The sequence below is a fragment of the Xenia sp. Carnegie-2017 genome, unplaced genomic scaffold (assembly GCF_021976095.1).
Source record: "Xenia sp. Carnegie-2017 unplaced genomic scaffold, XeniaSp_v1 HiC_scaffold_6, whole genome shotgun sequence".
NCBI classification, from domain to species: Eukaryota; Metazoa; Cnidaria; class Anthozoa; order Malacalcyonacea; family Xeniidae; genus Xenia; species Xenia sp. Carnegie-2017.
In genome coordinates, this window is record NW_025813526.1 from 10,647,394 (window position 1) to 10,662,959 (window position 15,566).

The 15,566-nt window shown below is 34.7% G+C and overlaps 1 protein-coding gene across 3 annotated transcripts in view; it reads left to right on the forward strand.

Moving 5' to 3' along the window:
- Positions 1–15,566, forward strand: part of LOC124456808 — a 119,960-nt gene that overhangs the window by 92,861 nt on the left and 11,533 nt on the right. For all 3 annotated transcript variants that reach the window (XM_047007148.1, XM_047007147.1, XM_047007150.1), the window contains exon 5: positions 577–836. In XM_047007148.1, coding sequence (XP_046863104.1) covers positions 577–836 — 260 coding nt within the window. The remainder of the gene's footprint in view (positions 1–576; positions 837–15,566) is intronic.

The following is a 15,566-nucleotide window of genomic DNA, read 5'->3' on the forward strand; positions in this document are numbered from 1 at the left end:
TAGCCATCGTATTTGCAGTCACGAAATTCCACCAATTCTTATTTCGTCGTCACTTAACCTTTTACTCTAACCACAAGCCCTTGCTTGTATGCAACATTTTGCATTAATACTTCAAAACTTAGAAACAGGCCTTAGCGTAACTTCATGCTACAAAATAGCTTGGTAATTCTTCTGATATTTCATTTAAAAATAAAATGCAATTACTATAGAGTGCTATATTTAGTAGGATTTGATTTTGAAAATCCGAATAAGTTTAAATACAATGGAAAAAGTACAATTTTGTTGTTTGGTAACAATAATTAAGACATCCTTGAATGACGTATTTTGTAAAAAAAGTACTTCATTAGAAGAATACAGTATTCTCTAAAACTTAATAAAATAACTCTTAGAAACGGCGCAAAAGTTTTAAACTTAAATTATACATAGAATTAGATAAATCTTCAAGTTTTAGAAAATTTTTGCTTCAGCTCTACCATTGTTGCTTCATGATTTTTTCTAAATATTACATATTACCTGCCACTCTTTTTTTATAAATTTCACAAGATTCTTGCATTATTTATGCCACATGTTTTGTAGATTTTGGCTGTATCTTCAAAGGGGACATTAAAAACAAGTCAACATGGCAGTTTGACTTTAGTGGATTACCACAACGGAAATTTGGACAAAGCTATATTGAGCAAACAAGTTTTAATCCTGTAGGTGAAAATTGGGACTTCTACAATCCAATAGGGTTTGTAAAAGGTGGACTAATCTTATTGGAGGATTACGGTACTGGTGTATTTCAAAGATTTGCAATGCTTCACAAATTGGAAAAGAACGACCATGTATTTTTTGAGGTAGGAAAAGAAAGAATGTTAAACCATTGTTGTGCACTTGTATTATTGGCAATTCTAATAATTATTTACTACTACAACCAGTAATGTAGCCATTCTACAGATTTATTCCCGCTATGTAGATTCTGAAAGATAAACATTATTCATTTCTTTAGAAATTTATTGTTCTCTCCGTCTGTGAAGAAAAAATATTTGCAAAGCGGGAGTAAAAAGTCGGGCTGGCTATGCTACTGACTACCACTAAAAATTCACAGCTGCTATGATATTGCCAAATTATAACAGCATGCAGCTTATAATAAGTGATATTTTATTTCAAAGTTAAGCACCCAGAGAAGGAGTTTACAGGAAGACGTTTTAAAAATAATAGATGGAAGGCACTTGTAATAGAAAAAACTGATATTTTTTTAAAGGCAGCTTTGACATCCAGACATGGGTGGGTTCGATGGAGCTTGATGTTTATTTAGTCAATTGTATGCTTACTTTCAAATATGCATTTTGAAATAGAAAATGTCGAGAGTAGAAACTTTAAAAAACAGTGACATACTTTATTTAAAACATATCTCGAACGTTGCAGCAAGTACTTGTTTATTTTGACAGAATTCAACAGGTGGATGTATACAATACTAATTTACATTTGTTTCTCCTTGGACAATGTTGGGATTTCTACGTAAACCTAATGACAAAAATTACTATTTATTTAACAAAAAATGACAAGAGAAATGATGTTTGAAAAACCTTGCATACATAGTCTATACCTTGGTTATTTACATGTCGCTCAACTTGTGTCTGAGGGAACTATACAAACTCGTCAAGACTCCATGAAAGCACAACAGTAACACGACGGCTAATTCTACATGCAGTACATTTGTGCAAGCCCGCAGCCGTGTCTCCTGTTACTTGTTTGAAACTTCATGAAGACAAAAACCGCAGTGTTACACAGTCTTTTTGACTGTGATTTATCATTTGACTTAATTCTTTTCCCACAAGTCATATTTGTTATTACTTTATATTGGCCTACTAAAACGATGTCGTTCAAGTAGCTCGTTCATGTCACTGTAGTACGTAAAAACATGGTCTATTTTACGTCAATAATTTCTTTCAGCCCGTCTATTTACTCACCAAAGAAGTTAACTATATATATATATATATATATATATATATATATATATATATATATATATATATATATATATATATATATATATATATATATATATAAATATATATATAAATATATATATATATACAAAGTGTATATACAATGTGCTCTCCTGGCTATCACCATATTAAAATGGTGACTCCTGCACTTGGGACACAGGACGTACGATTACACATTGTATGCATTGTATTGTAGAGTCACCACAGTGCTCGAACCTATAAAGGTGAGCTTTGCATATATATATTTTGGATATATATACTTGAGGTTTATATATATATATGTTAAACCGTACGTCCTGTGTCCCAAGTGCAGGGGTCACAATTTTAATATGGTGAAAGCCGGGAGGGCACATTGTATATACACTTTGTATATATATATATTTATATATAAATGGTAACCCAGGAAATTGTTAACCCAGGCATATTATGATAATATTAAAGATTCTCTGGATTTTTATTTTGAAATTTTAGTTAAGCTTTCAACTCGATACTTCGAGCCTTCGTCAGAATGTAAGAATATATTATTTACAAAGATTTTGTAGGGGGTTGGAGCGTCTGATTGGTTGGCTAGTAGTTGAGTTGATATTATTGGATGATATAAGATGCGTTGTCATGGTATCGGGTGCATGGATTGCGTTAATGAAATTCGAGTGTTTTATTTTGGTCGATGTGTTATTAGTTTGTTGCTTTGGTTTTGTCTTTAGTTGTGAATAGATGATGGAGATGTCAATATGTCTGTTCATTATGTTGTTGTCTTTGCTGTACCATGCTTCTTCGAATTCTAGTGCGTGTTTTGTCTGTGCGCGTCCAAGAAGTTGTGTTTATGTCCAGTAAAATGTGTGGTTGGTATCGTAGGTATGTTCTGCTTGTAGTGATTTTGGGTCGCATCGTTTGATGGCATTCTTGTGTTCAGTTAGTCTTGTTTCAATTTTCTTGGATGTTTGTCCTATGTACTGTTTGGGCAATCTTTATATGGTATCATGTAGATCGCGTTGGTTGTATCAAATGTCGTTGTTCGGTCTTTATGTTTAGTGAAGTATGATTTGAGTTTGTATGTTGGTTTATGTGCGATGTTTATTTTGAATGGTCGGAGTAGTCTTGATGTCATTTCTGATGTTCCGTTTATATATGGTAATGTCACTATTTTTACTTGTTCGTCTGTACCTTCGTTAGGTTTTTCAGTTTGTGGTTTGTTGTGTATGTTGTTTAGTACTTTGTTGATAAAGTTTCGTGAGTAATTGTTGTTTTTGAATGTAGAGTATAACTAGTTGCGTTCATTCTTCTTGGCTTCTTCTGTATTGCAGTGTGTTTTAATCCTGTTAAAGAGAGTTCATATGCAACTAATTTTGTGTTAGTTGCATATGAACCCAAAATCACTACAAGCAGAAAATACCTACGATACGAAACACACATTAGACTGGACAAAAACACAACTTCTTGGACGCACACAGACCAAACACGCACGAGAATTCAAAGAGGCATGGTACAGCAAAGACAACAACACAATAAACAGACATATTGACATCCCCATCATCTATTCACAACTAAAGACAAAACCAAGACAACAAACTAATAACACAACGACTAAAATAAAACACTCAAATTCCATTAACGCAATCCATACACCCAAAACCATGACAACGCATCTTACACCATCCAATAATATCAACTCAACTACTAACCAACTAATCAGACGCTACAAACGCCTACAAAATCTTTGTAAATAATATATTCGCACATTCTGACGAAGGCTCGAAGCACCGAGTTAAAGGCTTAATAAAAATTTCAAAATAAAATCCTGAGAATCCTTATCATTATCATAATATATATATATATATATATATATATATATATATATATATATATATATATATATATAAATATATATCTATATATATATATATATATATATATATATATAGGAAGTTTATAATTTATGATTTTCCGTATAAAACAGTGCTCGATGCTCGAGAGCAGAGCGTAAATATGTGTAGTGGTGTAGAGAAAAATCACAGAACTACAGATTCATCCCGACAAGCCTGTTTCGTGATTGCTCACTCTTCAGGGGATTTAATGAATAAAATACTTAAATGCTTAGTATATATATACAAGATGACGGAAGTTAGTGTATTAATCAAGTTGTATAGTTTCAAGTTAAATGACGCAAGTTAGAGTATTAATTAAGGTGTATGGTTACAAATTACATAGGAGTGTTTTGGATCTATGGCGACAAGAGGAAACAAGTTTGTTGCGTTTATTGAGGGATGATTTGGATGGTTGGTAGAGGATGAAGAGTTTTTCTTTGAGGCAAAGGTTGCATCTTTTACTGGTGCTGTTGTATGGTTTGCTGTGTGTGATGATATTCCATGAGATGTCGTGGTCGATATTGCTGTCTTTAAGGGTCCAAATGTGCTTACTGAGCTCGGTCGAGTTTCGTAGTTTTTTGTGGCGGAAAGAGGCAGTGTGATTTCTATGTCTAGTCTTAAATTCGTTTTCTGTAAGTCCAATGTACGTCTCAGTTGTGTTATTGTCTTTGCGTTTTACAGTAGCTTGGTCAACAACGGATGACTGCAGGCAGTTTCCGTTAAGTGGGCAGTTTTGTTTTTGTCGGCAGTTGCATGTTTTTGTAAGTGTCCTTTTGTTCGCGGTGTTGTCGTTAGTTTTGTCTGATGTTCTCAGTATATGTTTGTTATGGTTGTTGATTATTTGTTCGATATTGTTCATGCAGCTGTAGCTGAGTTTGATGGTGTTACGGTTGAATATTTTCCTGAGTTTATGGTCTATGGGGAAGTGTTTGTCGATTAATGAAAGGAATTTGTGGCCATTGTTCGTGTAGACGTTTTTGCTAAATGGAGGGTTGTACCAAAGTATGTTTTGTCGAAGTCTGTTTTTTCGTTTGATAGTAGCGTCTGAATTGAATTTTAGTGTGTATCGGATCAAGAACATTCCCCTACCATCACCGAATGAATACTTACAACGACTTATTGAAAAATCTGAGACCTTCCTTCGTAATATGCGCTGGAAAGCTTACTTCTTCCTTAACCCGAATACTACCACCGATTATAAAGATACCTATAGCTTCAAGAGTACTAAAAACCCTCCACCGATCGACGACCTAAAAGATTTCGACAAAGACATGACGAAAATGATACAATCGATAAAGTTTTAAAGACGTGAATAGCCCATTCCTTACCAAAATGAAAGACCACACCACTACCATGAAACACGAAACGAAGCTTCTAATCGCTGCCGACAAAACATCAACTTTCTACAAACTAGACAAGCCAGCATACTACGACCTCCTTGAACAAAACATCACAAAATCATACAAGAAATAAAACGCCGACACAATAAAAGCCATCCACACCGAAGACAAAAACATCACATCACGACTGGGTATATCTGACCGAGTAGAAGCCCATAAAAATGCATTCATAACACTCAAAGACCATAAACCAAACTTTACGAATAAACCAACCTGCCGACTTATCAACCCAACAAAATCTGAAGTTGGTAAAATTAGCAAGAAAATACTGGACAGAATTAACAGCAACATCCTAAAAACAACCTCATACAACCAATGGAAAAACTCATCATCTGTAATCCAGTGGTTCAAATCTATCAAACACAAAAAAAACGTCACCTTCATATCCTTCGACATCGTACACTTTTATCCATCCATTAATCAAGACCTTTAAACAAAGCACTGAATTTTGCCTCAACCTACGACAACATCACAAACGCCGAAAAAAACATCATTATACACGCTAAGAATTAATTCCTTATACACAACCAACAACCCTGGCGAAAGAAATATAACTCAATATTCGACGTCACAATGGGTAGCTTCGTCGGAGCTGAGACATGCGAACTCGTAGGAAGCTATCTCCTTTCTCAACTACAAAACATCACAACAGACATAGGACTTTATAGAGACGACGGACTTGCCATTTCAAACACCACACCACGAGAAACAGAGAACATTAAAAAGGAAATATGCCGAATATTCAACAACAATGGACTACGCATAACTATTGAAGCAAACAAAAAAGTCATCGACTTCCTTGACATCACCTTCAATCTCAACAATTTTTCATATCGCCCTTACACAAAACCCAACACTTCTTTGCAATACGTCCACAGCGAAAGCAACCATCCACCAACCATAACGAAGAACATACCCGACGCCATCAACAAACGTCTATCTTCACTATCATCCGACAAAGCATCATTTGACCAAATAACTACACCATACCAAAAAGCACTCGACGAAAACGGATACCGATACACACTAAAATTCGACTCAGACGCTACTATCAAACGGAAAAACAGACTTCGACAAAACATACTTTGGTACAACCCTCCATTCAGCAAAAACGTCTACACGAACATTGGCCACAAATTCCTTTCATTAATCGACAAACACTTCCCCATAGACCATAAACTCAGGGAAATATTCAATCGTAATACCATCAAACTCAGCTACAGCTGCAACAATATCGAACAAATAATCAACAACCATAACAAACATATACTGAGAACATCAGACAAAACTAACGACAACATCGAGAACAAAGACACTTACAAACATGCAACTGCCGACAAAACAAAACTGCCCTTAACGGAAATGCCTTTCATCCGTTGTTCACCAACTACTGTAAAACAAAGACAATAACACAACTGATACGTACATTGGACTTCAGAAAACGAATTTAAGACTAGACATAGAAATCACACTGCCTCTTTCCGCCACAAAAATCTACGAACTTCATCAGCGCAGTAAGCACATTTGGACCCAGAGAACAAAATATCGACCACGACATCTCATGGAATATCATCACACACTGCAAACCATACAACAGCACCAGTAAAGATGCAAATTTGCCTCAAAGAAAAATTCTTCATCCTCTACCAACCATCCAAATCATCCCAATAAAGCAAAGAACTTGTTTCTTTTGTGCCATATATCCAATACAACCTATGTAATTTGTAACCATCACACCGGTTACTTAAAGTACTTTCTATACAATATTGTTTGTTTTCATCTACCAAACCTATGCAACTTGAGTCTTTTGAAATTTCATATGAAACTAATTACAGAAAATCCGTAAATATAGAGATTTAATATGTACTTTTTAAAGAAACAAGTAAAAATCCTACAATTGTGGCAAAAAGCCATTGCCCATTGCATGAAAAGAAGCAAAAAGCAATGATAACAAATAAGCTGACTTCTCTCGTGAACCGTGGAGATGAACTATGATATACTTTTTTGTATAGACTAAAGAGTTTAATCGATCAAACAAATTTGACGCTGGTAAGAAAACGACGCACATCTGCATTCATACATGTGTAGCCAACATATAGGTCTTTCGTCGATAGTTATCAATGCATCCTCGTAGGAGCAGATAACTGACAACCACAGTTGACTCGCTGTTATGAATTTAAGGTTTTTACCTTGATTTTTATCGAAAAATTGCTTGCTGAATCCCATATACACACATACATTTTCCTCTCTCTTTCCTCAGGAGGGAGTGGGAAATTGTGAAATTTTCGGAAAAGCGGTCAATTTCGGTAAATCTCAGCGGCAAAGGACGAAATCCGCCATTTTTTTGGCATCATGAGATATCTAAGGCCGCGCTTGAGATAGCCGCTCCAGTTATTATAGAACTCAATGGCATTAACACGTTAAATCAGAACGAATGTAGTGAAATTGTTACGGAAGCTATCTTAGAAGACCAGTTGGTTGACATCTGGCCTGATTATCGGTGTTTATACGATGTGCGATCGTCCGACTTCAAGAACCGTGATGCACGCGAGAAAGCTTATCAAAATATTGCAGAAAAGTTAGGACAAACTGGTAAGTTATGAATCTTTGCCATGTGCTGTATTCCCCCTTATATTATATCATCTGTATATTGCAGTTGAATGGGTAAAAGCTAAGCTGAAGTCCCTCAGGAACAGTTATACAAGGGCTAAAAGATTGCTCCAAGTGGAAGTGCACGGAAAAATCCGACAAAGAGAGGAACCTGGTTGTTGGAAAAGCTGCAGTTTCTGGCACCTTACATTGCAACAAGAGTCCCTATATCCAATATGGATTCTGTAAGTAGCATCCGTGCAAACATTAAATTAGACACATCAAATTGTTTGGTTACATGTTGCCAAATTTTCTCATTGATACTATATGGCATATATTTTTGTGCTAGAAAATCTGTAAAAAGGAAAGTAGAAAAATTTATGGATCATCAACATGTAAATCAGATACATGAATTTATGTATTAGTGCATATTGTTCCTGTTTATAACCATTTAGATGTTGATGAGAAACAGGGAGAGGTGAAAAGTTTTATTTTAATATCATGAAATATTTCGTACAAGACTATTGCTCCCTTTTCAATTTTCATGAGGCAAGATAGCAGTTAATTGTTTTAAAATATAATTTAGTCTTAGTTATCTTCTAAATTGAAATGCATTGTTTAGCAGTTCAGTTAATCAGTAAGGTAATAATTTTTTCTTTAACAAGATCAACTAAAGAGCCATTTCAGTTAAAAATAGTAGAAAGAAGCAAGCAGAAGAAGAATACCATCTCATCAAAGGACTGGCTAAGTCAATGTCAGAAAAACAAAATAAGAAACTAAAAACTGACAATAAACGAAAGAACCAAACGGATACTTTTGGTCGATATGTATCCTACACATTAGCAGAACTAGAACCCAAAGTACGTTTTGTGGCTCAACATCACATCAATAACACTTTGTTCCAAGCACAAAGTGGAGAGCTTTTGACTAGGCAGACTTTTGGAATGGTAACACCTACTTCTTCACAAGATCAAACTTTTTGACCATTAAACCACCCAACAAATAGATCCAAAGTTGATGATATAGTTTCAAGATTTCAATCTCAACTGAATAATCAACATACAGTCTCCCATTCCAAAGACAGCACACTGGATTCCACCCAACTCTACAAGTTGCAGACAACACTAGGCAGTTTCAGTTTTCTTCTCCTTCTATTCAGTCTCCATCCAATGTACATGAACATTGAACAACACAACACTTGACAACCATTTGTAAACATATTTGTATCATGAAATTTTGTATTATCTAAACATAACTTGTCTAAAGTTTATTTCAAAGTGACATGTTCAATCTATTGCCTATTAAAACTTTTATTACCTTCAAATATTGTTGTTTTAGAGACATATACAGAGCTTGGCATGTCTCTTCCACAATTTCAGAAATTGTTCGTTCACCGATACGAAACTGGAATGACAAACTCCTGAATGTTTCTCCTCAGTTAAAATAACATAAATAATCAGTTGCTCATGTACAGGAATGAATTGAACAAAAAGATAATATATTTCCTCAGTTCGAACCTGTGGCGAGGAAACGCAAAGTTACGGATAGACGCTCGCAAGGTTTCACAGTTGCTTGGTAGATGACAAATAATTGTAGGCAGTTTTCGTTAAGTGGGCAGTTTTGTTTTTGTCGGCAGTTGCATGTTTTAGTTTGTGTATTTTTGTCATTGATGGTGTCATTAGTATTGTCAGGTTCTCTTAATATGCCTTTGTTATGGTTATTAATAATATGTTCCATTTTATTAATATGGAAGCGAACAGAGGTAGCTATATCCTCTCACAACTACAACACATCATAATTAACATAGGACTCTATCGCGACGGCGGACTAACCATTACTCAAGCAACACCTAAAGAAACAGAAAAAATTAAAAAAGAGGTATGCCGCGTATTTAACAACAACGGATTGCGTATCACTATCGAAAATAACAAAAAAGTCGTTAACTTCCTCGACATCACGTTCAATCTAAAGAATTCTTCCAATCGACCTTACACTAAGCCCAACACCTCTTTGCAATACATCCACCACGAAAGCAACCATCCTCCAAGCATTACAAAGAACATACCCGATACAATTAACAAACACTTTTCATCCTTATCATCCGACGGAGCATCATTCGACCAAGCAATTCCTCCATACCAAAAAGTACTTGACGAAAATGGATATCATTATTCACTGAAATATGAACCAAACGCTACTACAAACCGGAAGAACAGACTTAGAAATAACATACTCTGGTACGACCCAGTATACAGCAAAAACGTTAGCACAAGCATTGGCTATAAATTCAATTCACTAATTGACAAGCACTTTCCCATAGACCACAAACTCTGAAAACAATTTAACCGCAACACAATTAAATTAAGTTGGGACTTGCTAGGTTCAAAAGATCTTTCTTTAGCTCAAATACGCCTCGAATACGTCCTAAACTTTACATATCACACAGTCAATAGCCTTATAGTACGTACTTATTATTAGTTGAGCATATGTTAATATTGCCATATATAGTAAAATGTGTATACACTCTCGATTTTCTTTAAAAGAATGCAATAAGAATTATTAATTTACAAGCTATTAATAGGTTGTTCCATTATTAGATTGGAATAAGACTTCTATTAGTAAACGAACGACTTTTGCAAATAAAAAATTATAAAACACAAGACATTGACAATCTTGGCTTTTTGTCTATCTGCCTGCACCAGTCGCTATACAGACGCAACAGAGCTTGCTTCGTGTCTGTTGTTGCTCTTCATTGTCGCTTGGGCTTCTTGAAAGCAATCTCTATCCAAAGAAGTAGAGTGCCGTAACTCACAAGTAATGATAATATTTCCACAATATCAAAAGATAAAGAAAGGAATATTTGTAAGGCACGCTTGCTGCTCCCGAGGGGGTTGAATAAATGCACCAATTAAACTCTATTTTAGATCAAACGCAGAAGGTCGTAGGAAATCATAGACATTGTTACAAACAGAGTTCAAGGTCTAACATTTATGTATAATGCCACAAAATATTCTTCTAGAGCCTCAAATTTTTCCCTCGTATCTTAAAATCCGTGAGAAGCCATGGCAAATGCAAATTTTTGCCAATAAGAGTGCTTATTCAATGTCATATTCCTCAAAAGCCGCTGACAAGTACCTTAGAAAGTTTACTTTGTTGCAAAGTGGCATAGTATAAGAACTGGAATCGGATTTGAGTTATTTGTCATCAAATACTACACGCTGATTGTAATTTGTAACTTAACTGGAGAAAAATTTATGATCCCAGTCATTAAGTAATTTTTGAGAAAGTTTATGTACCTGTCGTGAGGGATTTGAGGTACCCTATATCTGCTACAGGTACAGCCTATGGGAGGACATCCTTAAAGTTTTTGTCCAAAAGAATTATTCGAGAAACATTTATAACAGGCAAAGTTTTAAGCACCAAAATAAGATACTATGCTATCAGGAATGTATCCTCATTAGTTTTTTTTGTGCTTTCACACAGTCATCAAATTAACCAAAGGTGTGCAACTGCTCTAAATATGTAACTAAAACTATAAATGTTTATTTGATTGTTTATTTTGACTCGGCACAAAAAAATAGTGAAACATCACAAATTTCAACAACACAATCAGCTGCATTAGCATTCGAGCAACCATCCATCGTAAGATTTAATCTGCCATTTATAAAAAGAAAATTAAAAATCAAAAATGTACGAACTCATTTTCATGCATTTCACGACGCTTCCGTTCTGGTCTTCCGACTGCGTTTGCTTGAGGCTCATTTTAGTAAGAATTAACAAACGAGTTAGCCAATAGTATATCCTCATTGCTGGAATTCGTAATTAAATTTTCATTTGATGTATCGGAGTTTTCAGTATCCGGACCTTGTTCTCTTTTTCTCGATAATGCCTTGACTCTTTTAAAGTTTGTACACATTTAGTTTGGTGATTGTTTTAGCAATGCAAGACAGGGTCAACTGCTTGAAAAATGGTATTTTTTTGTGAATGTGTGTAAAATACCTGACAAAATACAAGTAAATATATGCTCATACTTCGACATCCGTCTTTCTAATTGCGTCACATCCGTATAAAATGTCAAGGTTTATTGGATTAAATGTACTAAGATGGCGGAAGTTTGTGTTTTATTGTCTCGCGATCAATGCAATCTTACTTGTGATATAGACAGAATTTATAGTTTTGAAGCCTCTAAATGTATTGCTTATGATGGAAAACGATTAAAATGGCAAAGTTGTTTAAAAACACTGCAAGATTTTTTCGAAAATAGCCTTGATCAACGAGGCAGATGGTCATCAACGCGAGTTAGTTCAAAAAGGTTTGTCAGTTCAAGCAATGATCTGGTTTGTACTTGGTACTGTGGTAGACAGAATACATTGATGTTTCAAGGAGAAAGCTGTGATCAACCAAGATATTGTATGAATGTTTTATGCAGTGCGGTGTTTGAAATTAAATGAAGATATTGTCTAATTCAAATGTGTTTATCTGCAACTTTGGAAGAATTTAAAGCAAATACAAAGATATGTTGTAGTTGTTTACATCGTATTCCTTCGCAAGCCTCGGTTGGAATGACATCTTTATCGCCAAATGTTAACATTAATAGGTGTGTCGAAGATATTAAACATGATATCGAAATTCTTCAAAGCCGAGTCGATGCACTTTAAAACTTGGAAAATACCCAATCTTTTCCCCGCGAAGCAAATGCTCAAATTCTTGTAGACGACATAAGGGCATCGTAAACAGAGTTGCAAGTACAAAGGGATAAAAATATCAAACTTGAAGAACTTAGAACGGATGTATTAATGTTGAAAAAAGGATTTGAAAACATATAGACTGACCGAGCTATTAAAACTAGAAACAAAAGATATGAATTTAAAATTTGCAATAATTTTGTTCCATCACAATCGCTTAACTCTCTTGATGATTAACTAGAAATACATTGTGCCAAACACAAAAATAATTACACCAATGCGAAAAACTGTCCGGTTACGCTACAAAATTATACTACAATTAATAACAAACAGAATTTCAATTGCACGTTTTCAATGCAAATGACTAAATATTGTGAAAAACAACGTGTTAAATACTCTGCTAATCCTGCTGGCATGGAACAACTCCAGATAAAAAACTCTGTTGCTACTATCCATCAGGAACAGAAGTCATCAAACCCAGTTGATACAACTCCTGATGTCTTTTCTGATCAAGAACAAAATTTAATATCGCTTACAGCAATTAACACCAAGAAACTGCTGAGTCCTACTACTGTTTTCCAAAACTCAAAGCAAAACACCTCAAAGGATGGTAAATATCCAGTCAAATTTAACGCCATTAAATATCCACCATTTCAAACATCTTCTAAAGGAACAAAGAAAAACAATTTTTATCATAAAAGTACCCCTTTTCGGTATTACCATCATCCCGACCACAATCACATCACCAAGATCTTCGCCAACAAGCTTTTTTGAAGTACGATTATCAGACATCTTGCAAAAGGAAGAACAAAGCAAAAGAATGGCTAACATACCTACACTTTGTTCATCAAACACTGAACAAGAAATAACTACTGTTGAACTGCATGTTATCGTTTGTTCTCAGCATAGTACTGGTTCGGGGCTAAGCTGGGGAGGAAAATGGATCGTATGCATCGCGGTTTAATACCATTACATTATACAGCCAATGATAACATCTTCTCGATTGACTTACGTATAACCAAGAGAAAACCAATCAAACATATTAAAATATATAACGGATACAATATGAATTATGGCAAATGCAACTGTATAGAAATTAAAACTAATAGTAATGATACAGTCAAAACCTTTCTACCAACACTCATGCTCACAAATGCATGTCAAATAACTAATAAAATTTATGAATTACATGGAGTCGTCATGAATAAAGGTCCCGAAGTTGTACTGATTGCAGAATCCTGGCTTTCCCCAAGTATACCAGACACATCAATATCGATTAATGATGAATACAAAATATTTCGCAAAGACAGACCCACCCTTGGCGGAGAAGTTCTTACTTATATACATCAAAGTAAACCTGTTATTCGTAAGTTATTTGATGAAGACAATGATAACGAGGTGCTATGTTTAGTTCTTAAACCAACAAGAACGCCTCGCCCATTTAGTGCAATTATTATTGTTATTATTTTATTATGTACCTGGACAAAGTGCCGAAAAAGAACATGATGTAAATGAATATCTCATTAAAAATTTAGATCAGTTACTATGTGAGCGTCCAACCTCTTCAATTATAGTTGCTAGATACTTTAATAAATTAATCTTGACTAATCTATGTAATTGCTTCAATTTAAAAAAATCTATCCTATACCCAACCAGAAGAAAAAACGTTTAGAATCAAGTATTGACGAATATGCTAGATATGTACAAACCAACACAGTATCTACCAGCATTAGGACGTTTTGATCACAAATGCCTTCTATTAGTGCCAAAACAGAAAGAAAAAACACCAACAAGTCCCAGAAGGGTAAGACTCTAAACACCTGCGAAAGAAGGCTTATGCAGAAAACTTTTCTTGAAGATATATTTCTATAGGTCGGAGATCTTTAATGTAGAAGATGTGGATGGAAAAGTAAATGCTTTTCCCTGGACGATGCTTAGTATTATGGATGAAACTATTCCTGAAAAAACAGTACGAATGCATACTTCAGATAAACCTTGGACGACAAGCTTTATAAAATCAAAGATCAAAGCCAGAAAACGTGCTTATTCTTGTAATAATCAAGCACGTTATGAAAAACTATGTTCTGATGTCTCATAACTTATAAACAATGCCAAAATTTTATATTATACACGAAAAACAAAAGACTTTCGTATGACTAACCCTAAAAAATTGTATACATCAATCTCCTTGATGCTGGTAATTAATATCGGGAATAATGTAAAAAGAAATGTCTATGATGAAAATGTACTGGAACTAGCTGAAAAATGACAACAAGTCTTTAAAAACCTTGGTTAAGCCAATTACCCAACTACAAAATTAAAGATAACTTAATCAACCAAACGCTTAAGGATATTAAACCTCCTTTACCATCTATTGGGCAGGTCAAGAGCTGTCTACAGCACCTAAATCCTAAAAAAGACACAGGAGATGACAAAATTCCGTCATGGATAATTAAACGTTTTTGCAAAGCTCTTGCACCAGTCGTATATAATATAGTAACCACAAAATATAAAACAATGCAAGTACCCCAAACAATATAAACATGCACTAATGACTCAGTTGTTAAAGTGAATAAACAAAGCAATGTTTGAAAAGGACTTCAGACCTATATCTGTCATTTCTCAAATGGCTAAAGTAATAGACAAACTTCAACTCCATTCGAATTAATCAGATCTCAAAATAAATCTAACCAACATGCCTTTACTCATGGCCAATCTACTGTATCTGCTCTAATATCTATGACTCAAAATTGGTATAATGCAACAGATAATTGTCAATTAAGAAAAAAGGGAGTTCACGTATTATTTATAGATTTTAAAAAGGCGTTTGACATGGTGAATCACAACATATCACTATAAAAATTAGCATCTATCAAAATTAATAAACCTTTCAATGGATTCGATCAATGGCAATGGATTCGAAGTTTTTTTGGCAGGAAGAACGCAACAAGTGAACCTACAAGGAGCCATGTCATCCATCCAACCTTGCCCTTAAGGCGTGCCACAAGGCGCTGACATATCAACAGTGCTCTTTAA